Source organism: Tupaia chinensis, unplaced genomic scaffold (assembly GCF_000334495.1).
Source record: "Tupaia chinensis unplaced genomic scaffold, TupChi_1.0 Scaffold000045_1, whole genome shotgun sequence".
Taxonomy (NCBI): domain Eukaryota; kingdom Metazoa; phylum Chordata; class Mammalia; order Scandentia; family Tupaiidae; genus Tupaia; species Tupaia belangeri.
Window position 1 is genome coordinate 3,631,681 of NW_006159501.1, and position 11,100 is coordinate 3,642,780.

The window sequence follows — 11,100 nt, forward strand, 5'->3', positions numbered from 1 at the left end:
TCCCTAAAATATGGTGATGTGTTTGTAGTTGGCTCAGGGCAACCAGAAAAGGAATTAATGTGACTCCAAATCCTCTTTTGTACACTGAGGAGAACAGCTCCCTTCATCCATACAGAGGTTGTGAGGAGTAACTAATTCAGGTGATTGTTGAGTACTCAGTGAGAAGCTGCTAAGTAACACTGAATAAGGGAGTGGAAATGTGTCAGGTAAACAGGTGTGACTGTCTAAGTCTGCTGCTTTGTCGTGAAATTAGTCTTCACACATAAATGCAGTTGTTGAGTTATTAATAATTATGATTTGTGTAAAATGGAAGTAACTGTCTCTGTTACCACTGTGGTAGTTATTAAGGGAAGGATCTATTACCAGTCATTTGGAAGGAAATCACAACATGTCCTACCTGAAGACAGTCATTTGCTTCCCTGGACCTGCAATCCACAGAGGGGGAGGGGCTTCTGCTGGGTGCCTCCGTGTGCCAGAGCGAGGTGTGCACTCTGCATTCTTCGTCTCGTTTAACTCTGCTTTACATATGAGGCAAGGAGGGCTAGACCCCAAATTTGAACTGCTTTGAAAAACCAAGAGAACTTTTTGTAACTTGTTTATATCGAAACCTGAACTAAATTGATAAGATTACTTATAGTCTTTGCTTATCTCACTTACTGTGAGAGTACTTAGACATTTTGTGGCAAAAATATTCTTGTCTTTGATTATTGGATGCTTCCAGACCATGTGGAGGGTGTTATGGAATGCATGATGTATACATAGCATAACCTTCTAAAGTCTAACACTCTGAATTCTGAAACTTGCAGTTAGGTATTAAGGGTCCCACCAGTTGCACAGTAGTGACATGGTGTTCTGCAATGCTGGACCCACATGAGAGGGTCATGGGTTCATGTCCCGAGATCTCCCTCTACATGCTGGACAGGCATACCTGTGATCCTAGCTGACTGACGCTAGGGGTGGATTGCAGTGTTAAGACCTTGTTGGGTTGCTTGCTTGCCTGCCTGCCTGCCATTCTGTCTCTTTCCTGGAAGAAATAAATATATAAACTTAAAAAATATATATGTATTAAGTTACTGATGGCCCTGATCTTTGTCCCAGGATTGTCTGGTTCTGAAATGATTTTTTTTTAGAATGTATTACTCTGTATCAGCTATATCATTCTGTGAGATTTTACAGACCAGAGATTCTTTGTATACTTATAGATTTTTGTTTTAGTTGTTTCAGATGTACCTGGAATTTTGGTTTTATTTTGGAATGGTAAGACATACAGGCATGGAAATGATTGCTTTGATGCAGTTGATATGGTTATCCCTTGGTATCTATAGGGGGTTGGTTCCAGGGCCGCCCTCACAGATACCAAAATTCATAGATGCTTAAATCCCGTATATAGAACGACTTAGTATAATCAGCCTTCTTTGCGTGTAGGTTTTTTATCTGTGGCTTCAACCAGCCACAAATTGAAAGCTGTGTAGTACACAAACCACAGCTGGTTGAGTCTATGGATTCAGCACCATCAGGACGGCGTGGGACCTGTACTCTGAGATCCCTAGAAATGAAAGGCAGGGCACATCACATGTAATCCAGAGGCAGAAAGAACCAAGATAAAGCCTGAGCAAAAGCCTTTAATGTGGTTTTTCTTGGGAAGGGGTGGGCAAGGCAAGGTTGCAAACTTGGGCAAGTTTAACCTTAGATGGTATGGAAAACTTTGGTGGGACTCTGGGCTCTGGGAGTGTTCTCCAGTTGTCTGGTAGTCAACCCAGGGTGACTAGGACAGGATTATTGCCTCCAGGAGTGTAAAACCCAAGACAGAGGATGTGGTTCTGAGTATGGGCTCTGGATTGGTTTACATGTCAAAGATGTGCTTACTGCAAATTGTTGGCAATGAGGAGGAATTAGCTAGTGCTGGAAGGGACAGTCTCTCCAGAATTAGCAAGGCCTCCTTTGTAATGTCGAAGCAGCGTAAAACATAGAAAACAGAAATAGAAAAATATTTATACAGTTTATATACAAAGTAAAGTCTATGTGAATAGTATGTACTCAGAGCAAACATTTGTATTTTAGAGGGATGATTTTTCACTATTTAGTAAAAATAGGTGATGTCCCTTTAGATTTCTTTCCAAGGGTGATGGAGCTCATGGAAATTAACTGTGTGTTTCTTTTCTTTCTTGTGTTCAGTAGTTTTTTGTTAAAAAAATGCTATTAATAGCTATCGTCTTATGATTTGTGTCTATGATGTAACTATTTTTAAAATGAACCTGCTGGAGCTTTGGTATCCAGATGAAGATTCTCCCCTCTGAAGATACCTCCTGGGCACTATACATTATTCCAACTATGTCAGTATTGCCCTTTTTTGTTTCTTTTGTTTTATGTTGAGTTGTTTTGTTTTGGAATTTCTTTCATGTCTATAGTATATTTTTTGGAATATCTTCAGTAGAAGTATATTTTCATCCCTTAAGGGTGCTTTGGTTGTTGGAACCAGCCAAATGCACAGTAAAAGAAGGAAAAGATTAAATTGATGTTATGATAAAAAGTTAGATATGACTGAAAGATAGTAAAGGGACTTAATTTTCCAGGGGGGCCTGAGATTGGTCCTGACCATAACTCTTAGGATGGAAAGTCTTCCAATAGCTGGAGAAAGAGCCCACACCTGAAACAAAGGCTTTTGTGCCCTTCTTTTGAGGAGACAGTGCTCATTTTGTAGGGAGGGTTCACATATTGCTGGTTCGAAAATAGCCTCTTCTGTAGACAGGAAGGGAAATACCTGCAGATGATTAAACTAGGGGTGAAAAGAAAACTCTGTGAGTTGCAGTTGAAGGTCACTTTATAAAAGACTGTGAGAAAAGTAACAGGAGAGAATTACTAGTATGTGAAATAGTTGTATTTTTTTCCCGTTCAAATTAAGGGTGCCAAAGGACTATTAGGTAGTGAATGATAGAACATTCGTGGCTGACTTGTCAAAATGGCAGCCCAAGGGTCTGTGTTTTGGCTGTGTGTGGGGGTGTAGTATGTAATTTCTAGATTCTAAGTAAATCTTTCTCAAGTACTCCAGAATTTTCAGCAAACTAAGCTTACATACTTTTTCTTGCTTTATTTTCTGGTTCCGAAATTTATAGTTTCACCCTGTCATCCTACAGTTATTAATAGTCATCTAGTATGTTCACCCAGTCTTATACCTCTTCTTTGCATTTCTAATTATACCAACTTTGAGTTGGACCCTTTGTATATTATATTTTTAAAGTGTTTGCTTAGGGACTTTCTCTGGGCCTAATCTGTTAAAGAACAGGGACTCTGATACTATTTTTTTTTTTTAGTAATTGCCAGAGGAAGTATGTACTCATCAGAGAGAGGTAGGGTGGGAGTAGGTGAGCGGGGGATGAAGGGACGCAGCTCCCAGTGGGGCCTGGTCACACCACAATTCCTTCTCCATTTCTCCATTCTGTTGGGATTTTGGACACATTTACATGCATGTCTGGCATGTTTTCTCTTTACTTGTGGAAAAAAAATTGTAGTATATTTCCAAAGTCAAATATCACTTACTTTGAATTATTCATATACTGGTCTTGTTTATTAGTATAGATTCGTGTTTTTTCTTTTTTAAAGAAATAAACAGTTTACCTCGTGATTATGTATAACTACCTGGTATTTGTCACAAACCCCTAAGTTAATTGCGTATATCCTTATTAAACTGTGTGCAAGCACAGACTTTATTGGCAGTGTGCCCTGTGCTATTAGAGCTGTGACATTGGCAGGTTGTTTTTCATATAACTTTTTTGTGTGTGTGGAGAAATATTAATGGGACATTTAAGCCATAAGCATAGCAAGAGACTGACTTTTTTTTATGGAATGTGTTGAAGAGGAGTGTTCTTAGGGGGGAATGAATCATGGTCTTGTCATTGTAATATTTATCTGAAAAGATTTATCTGAAATTTGAATTCATAAAGCTATTTAAATGTCCTGAGTTTTTGTACTCGTATGAACACACTCCATAATAGCTGCCATTGATCTCTACAGTTTTATGGCTTGGCCAGAACATTAGATGTGGGAAACCCTCACTGATGTCTTTGCACTTAGACTTTGCAGCTGCCCTAATACTACGTCCTCATGTTTAAGTAATTAACAGTATACCTTTTTTTAGAAAAATACGTCATGATTTTCCTGATGACCTGACAGTGACCCTGCTTTAACTAGGTCACTGTTAGGTCATCAGGAAAGTCATGACGTCTTTTTCTATGGTCTTATATGCAAAAAATTTGTCATGACTTTCCCAATGACCCAACATTTAACATAGTTAGAGTGATTGGTATTCAGATGATGCTGAATAGACTTTCACAAAACGTGTTCACCCAGCCTATGGCAAGGAGGTTGAGGTGGTGAATCTCATACGGCTGACAGCAGAGTGCGAGGACCTGGCGGTCTGAGAAACATACCAGGAGTATTTTTGTGCCCAAAATCTTGAAGAGAGGGGGTAGAAAGGATTGTGGAGTGACCACTTGTCATGGAGGGATGAGGGTGCTTTCCCACTTTCCTTTTCTCTCTGTTTCCGGTGAGCATCTGCATCCCTCTAGCAATTTTCTTTTTCTTCTTCTTTTTTAAGTCTTAAAAAGTCCTCTAAAGCTAATTATCTGTTGAAATTGCATAGGAGTAAAAATATGGCACATAGTACCATGAATGTCATACGGATCTTATAGCAAAATAACGCGTTTTCTTTCTGTATTCAGTTCTCTTGCAGCTAGCAAGCGACGCATTGCCAAATGACATGACATTGGCTCTTGCATATCTCCTTGCCTTACCACAGGTGAGTTTGCCCTTCCTAAGAAAGAACTTAAAAGTGAATAAACTGAAGATCTGTACTAGGGATTTTCATCAGTAAAGTTAATTATTATGTGTATCATTTCCTTCTGAGAGTTCTTATTTTGCTGAAAGGACCCTGACTGCTACTCAGGAGCAAATTCTGCAGTATTAGCTTACATGTCAATCTTGAAATCCCCCTTTACACACATGGACTCTGCCTTTATACTGTCTTCTGAACTTTAATCAGATCATATTAAGTTGAACTTGAACTCGAGTTGCTATGATAGAAGTTTGTACCCAAGTCCTACAGGAGTGACTAGAAATTGAGTGGTTTATGATGATCCTGTTCATTTCTTTTCGGCTGAATTGTTTCTGTTCTGTCCCCTTGGAGGTGCTGGATGCCAACAGGTGCTTTGAGAAGCAGGCCCCTTCTGCGTTATCCCTCCAGCTGGCAGCGTATTACTACAGCTTGCAGATCTATGGCCGACTGGCGCCGTGTTTCAGGGACGAGTGCCATCCGCTTTACAGGGTGAGTCCTCTAGGTTTCCACTTTATTACCGTGCAGAGGTAAAGCTTTTCTGAAATAGTGATAGTGTGAATATCCCCTGGGAGGGGCTGACCTCTTTTATACCCAGAATGAATTTTTTAAAAGAATTATTTTATTGAAATTTATTTATTTATTTATTTTAATTTGACCAGAGAGGGTCAGAGTCAGAGTGAGAGTGAAGTGAGAGAGAGCGAGAGAAAGTGAGAAAGCAAGCCACCAGGTCCGAGACTTGAACCATAGTCAGCTATGTGGGAGTCCAGTGACCTTAACCACCACACCACCTGCCGGCCCCGCCCCAGAATAGCATTTTAAGTGCAAACAGCCCTTGCTTTTCAGTAGTAGACCTGGTCGTTTACAGGTTTCAGCAAGATGGAGAATTCCTAATATTTGCTGTGAGTGCTGATTCTTCCTCCTGACTTTTTTTTTTATTATGTTCTTAGTTAGGAAAAGTTAATGTTAATAGAAGAAGCTATTGCAGAGTTGGCTTTTTAATTCATCACCCAAAAGGAAGGTGGTTCTAATTTAGGAGAGTGGGCACCATAATTCTTTAGCAATAGTGCACATTTAATTTTAGCCAGAGTTAGGGGAATAATTATACAGATAGACTGTTAACCCATGCTATTCCTTCTTGCTACAAGCTCCAGATGACCTCCAAGTAACTTTTTCAGGGATTTCCAAGTCAGACCCCAGGTATGGCCTCAAGTTCTGTGTGCTTTCTTTGATGGACACAGAAGTGTTGCTAAAGCCAGTGGAAGATCATAGCCCTCCAGGGTTACCTGTATATTCCAGTTTTAAATATCAGCTTTGGGGATTATTTTAAAAAGAATTATTTATTTAATTAAATTGTCATTATTTTAATATGACCAGAGAGAGAGAGAGAAAGGGAAAGGGAGAAAGTAAGCAAGCAGGTCTAGGACTCAAATTGCAGTTGGCCATGTGGGAGTCCAGCACCCTAAAGTACCATGCCACCTGCTAGCCCCACATTTTGGATCATTTGAAGAAAAATTACCATTTTAGGAGGAGATAGTTAGGCCAACTGTGGTGGTGCAGCAGTAACACAATACTCAACGGTGTCGAAACCATGTGGGAAGGTTCTAGGTTTGTAGCCGATGGCCTCTCTGTGCACACTGGACGCACACACATGCATGTGCAGTGATCTGGCCTAGCAGAGACTCAGGGTGGAGTGTGGCTTGAAGACTTTGTTGGGGTGCTTGGAGGGTCTTTATAAAGAGAGTAGATAAATAGATCAGACTTCAAATCCACTAGCTGTACAAATCCAAAGTCCAGATTTTATAAAAGAAGGATTTCTTTTTTCTCCCTTAACTCCAGACTGTAAAGAAATAATTATACAGCTGTATCAGAGTTTTAGCTGCCTCAGTCAGCCAAAGCATATTTAAGAACCTACAGGGATATGAAAACATTTCACTGTGATTATAGCTATGGCTTTCTTCCATCAATTGCTGTTTAAAAGAAGAGGGAAAGTGGATGAACCTTTCACAGCACAGGTTGATCTCTCAAGGACACCATCATTATTAGGTGTGTATTGGTATTGTTCTTAGGTATAGATTTCTATTTTGTTTTTCAATTTGTCACAGGGTACATGCACTTGCCAGAAAGAGGGAGGATAAGCACCCCCCGGTAGGGCATGACTATGTTATCTCTTCTCCTTCTTTTGGGATTTTGGGCACACACACAGGTCCCACAAGGTCCGAGATTCTAACTGTGCATTCAGCCATGTGGGATCCAGTCACCTTAACCACTACACCAGTGGCTGGCCCCCACTTCCAATTTCTAATCAACCCAACATCTCTGTCCTTTAATTATCACTGTTTTCCTATCAGATGATCCTTTCCTTTGACGGTATTGTGTGGACCTCTTCAGTATACCCCTAGCCTTGGGTCTCTGATTCCTGGCTGTCACATTCCCTATCCAACCTGTGACATGAAAACACCGTTCCCTGTCTGAGCCCAGCAGCATAAGCAGCTGCTGCCATTACTCCCTGAAGCAACATTATAACTTCATGAGAAAAGAAGCCAGTCCAGTCCCCGGCTCTAGTGGTGATGCCCCAGCACATGGTTTCTTTCATCCCAGCTGCTTCAGACAGAAATGAATGTGCCAAGACAGTGACGAGGTGGGTCACGAGCCAGCTAGTTCTTCAGGGGCTTTTTGGCAACTCTATAGGAGGCATTTAGTTATTGATCTGAAAGGAGAAATAGTGAGATAGAAAGAGTCCAGGATATTTTTCACATCAAATGTGAAGACATTCTTGAAACTCTTGTAGATAAGGAAGAGTTACCACCTCTCCATTTATTTTCATCTCCCTACCTTGTGTGCTCACCTTAATTTAATCTCCTGTAAGTTCTTCAGCTCAACTGCTCTGACGGCCTCTAAACACCACTTTGCTTTCTCTTTTGTTAGCATTGTGTTTGAGTGCCAGAGTGGTCTTTCTGACATGGAGGTCTGGTCATCGCCTTCTCTGCCTGGCACCCTCCCGTGATTTCCCATTGCCCTGGCAGGTCTGCTAAGCACTCATGGTCTTCCCTCTGTTTCTCCAACTTCATCATCCCTTGCTGCAGTCATAACAAACCACTTCAAGGCCCTTACTCATCCAGAGTGCTCTGTTTTCTTGTCTTCAGGCATGTTGTTCTCTCTCCCTATAATGCTTTACCCACCATCTCTTTGCTTAGCTGGTTGGTTCAGATGTTACTTCACCCCAGAAGATTCTTACTGCACAGGGTGCATATCCTTTCTTCAAAATGTGTGGGACCAGAAGTTTTTCAGATCAAGAGTTATTCTGGAGATGGGATCCAAGTCTAAACACAGAATTCATTTACATTTTCTATACACCTTATGCACATAGGCTGGAGGTAATTCCATACAGCATTTTTATATTACAGTGTTTGGATCATGATCCATCCCACAAAGTCAGCAATGGGATTTTCCATTTGTGCATGATGTCTACACTCAAAAATTTTGGATTTTGGAGCATTTTGGACATTAGTTGTTCAGAATAGTGATGCTCAACCCCTACTCCCAGGTGGTTTCTCAACACCTTGTGCTTTCGTGCTCCCCTGTACTTACTCTGCCATAGCATGTACCCGCCATTGTTCCTGGCCTTTGTGCTTCCCTCTCCTAGGTCATGAGCTATTTGAGGACAGCGTCTGTGTGGTATCTACTGGATTTCCCAATAGGGGAGGACCTTGACTATAAAGGGCAATAAACAAATGTTCATTGGGTAGATGAATGAACATTCACGAGTAATTCTTCAGTAAATATGAGAGAGTGGAATTGTGTGTGTGTGTTTCAAATATTTGCCATGTGACTACGTTTTGCCAGCCAGTGTTTTAGAAGAAATAACAGTGAACAAAAGTACGTAAAAACTCTCCCCTTTTAAAGACCTACTTTCTGCTGGGGGCTAGAGTCACTATGAACAAAACACGTAAATAAAATATATACCATGGTAGATGCCACTAAAAGCTATTAAAATAAAAAGCAAAGAATAGGAATAGTGTGTGTGTATGTGTGTGTGGAAGAGAGAGAGAGAGAGCAGAGAGACAGGTACTGCTGTAGAGTCAGGGAAAGGCCTCAGTCATGAAGGCGACCTTTTGAGTTAAAGATGAAAGGTCTAAGCAACAGCATGAGTGAAGAGCTTCCAGACAGAGAACAGCAGTAACAAAGGCACAGAGGCGTTCCTGCCTGCCATGTGTACTGTGGTACTTTTTCCACAAGATGTTTAGGGTGATAGTAAGTGTGTGTTATATAAAATTCAAGGCTTAGAGTTGCCGTCTGCCTCTAGAGAAAAAGGATAGAAATGCAGCCTGACCAGACGTCATAGTTCTGGGATGGGGGCTGTTCTCCAGACTGGCTAAGAAAGGGCCAGGAAGTGGGGTGAGAGCCAGTCAGCTTAGGGATCCTTTATGGGAGTTGTTAGTGGAGCGTAGAAATAGCCAGCTGACCATAAAAAGGCACCTGGCTGTCTTAACGCACCTTTCACTTTCATTCTTCCATCCGATCCTTTGAGCAGCCTCGTTTGCAGAAGAGGAATCTTTGGAGAAGATAATGCTCAGAGAAATTTGGTTACCTGTTCACAGTGGCTGTGGTAGAAAGTGGCATCCTGTCACTTCCAACTCCTGGTTCCAGGCTTCACCTGCTTTTTACTGGGGCATGCTCTGCTTTAGCTCTGTTTGGAAAGAAGCAGTGCCACTCCTCCTTGGATCTGTTGAGCTGTCTGGCATGCCAGTCTAACAGGGACGTGCCAGCAGGATATTTTCAGTTGACATTCTGTGTCTACAAGGAAAACCCCTATGTGTGACAGACAAGACCCTAAGCGGACTGGATGGCTCCTCCTTACCTCTCCAGCTGTGCTTCTCGATCTGACCTCTTCTGAAGCTTATATTCTAGCTGTTCAGAAATGGCATTTCTCTGAATTTGCAACCTCTTCTCATGACTCTATGCATGTGCAGATGCAATTCCCTTGTTTGAAACTCCTCCTGCTCCTCTGCCTCCCTTCTATGGACAGATGAGCCTGAGGAGCTCTGAGGCATCTCCTCTGGGGCCTTCCTTGCCTCTTCTGTAGATGTCAGCCTCCTCTCTCCATCTCTCTCTGCTCTTGTGTGTGCGTCCATGGGAGCAAATCCTTCAAGGGGTGGTAGGTGATGGACACCTCTCTTCCCTTGGTGCGGTGGCCTGATGTGACAGCAGGCATTCCACAGCTCCCTGTGTGCTCAGGACCTGCCCCAAGGAGCTGCTTGATGACTATTGATTGATGTGTGAGTAAGTCCAGGGATCATGTCAGCAGCTGGACATCAGGATGGCCTTTGTGGCCCCATGTCTACACTGATCCTGACCCTCTTCGATTTGAAGGGATCATGGGTGGGCACCATAGCTGGATGTTTCCAGTCCACAAGAGTTTTCTGTCGACTGCCTAATGGCTCATTATTTGATTCTTTTCAGTATCTTCCTCTACAGAAAGCAGCACTGCTGAGTTTGGAATTAAATATGACAAACTCCTGAGGAATCGTCTTGGAAATTGAAATCAAAGTGGTTTCAATTTGTTGCCTACACATAATAACACCCAGTGAAGCTTAGCTTTCACTCAGTTGTCAGTTGGGCTCCTTTCTAATTCCACAGGCTTTTCACATCATCTCTTTCCACCTCCTGTAGATGCGTGCTGCAGGAGTGCTCACGTAGATAGATTTCTAGGCTTGAGTAAAAGGATTGCTAGAGTTTATAGGGTCGTTTCTGATAGGAGTCCTGTGGATCTTCAAGGGCAGCAGTGCCCTGAGCCAGTAGTGGAGGCTCCTGGAACTCGAGAGCTTTCTCATATCATCTTTGGAGCTGCCTGCTTGGCCTGCACTTTTATTTTTAGTGATATATAGTGATGATTGGTAAATGGACAGTGGGAGGGAATTTTCCCTTCTACTCCTTGTCTTAGGATAACTCATTTTAACGTTTTAAAGAATAATACCTGTATGGACAAAAACCTCAAATGGTGGAAATGCTGTAGAATGAAAAGTCAGTGTGGGACCAGCAGTTAGTGTAATGGCTATGTCGCTGGACTCCCATGTAGTCGACCGTGGTTTGCGTCCTGCACCCGGTGGCTTAAAACTCAAGCCTTGCGCGTGTGCATGCGTGCCCAAGATCCCGAGAGAAGAATGGAGGAGAAGGGATTGTGACGTGGCCATCTCCCCTGGGGGATAATGTTTTGCTTTCTGTCTCTCTGTCTCTCTCTCTGTCTTTCTGGCGAGCGCACGTGCCCTATG

The 11,100-nt window shown here is 42.2% G+C and overlaps 1 protein-coding gene across 3 annotated transcripts in view; it reads left to right on the forward strand.

The window, feature by feature from the left end:
• Window positions 1–11,100, forward strand: part of NBAS (NBAS subunit of NRZ tethering complex) — a 423,746-nt gene that overhangs the window by 290,768 nt on the left and 121,878 nt on the right. For all 3 annotated transcript variants that reach the window (XM_014589621.2, XM_014589625.2, XM_006140811.3), the window contains 2 exons: window positions 4,719–4,795; window positions 5,183–5,320. In XM_014589621.2, the coding sequence (XP_014445107.1) occupies window positions 4,719–4,795; window positions 5,183–5,320 (215 nt within the window). The remainder of the gene's footprint in view (window positions 1–4,718; window positions 4,796–5,182; window positions 5,321–11,100) is intronic.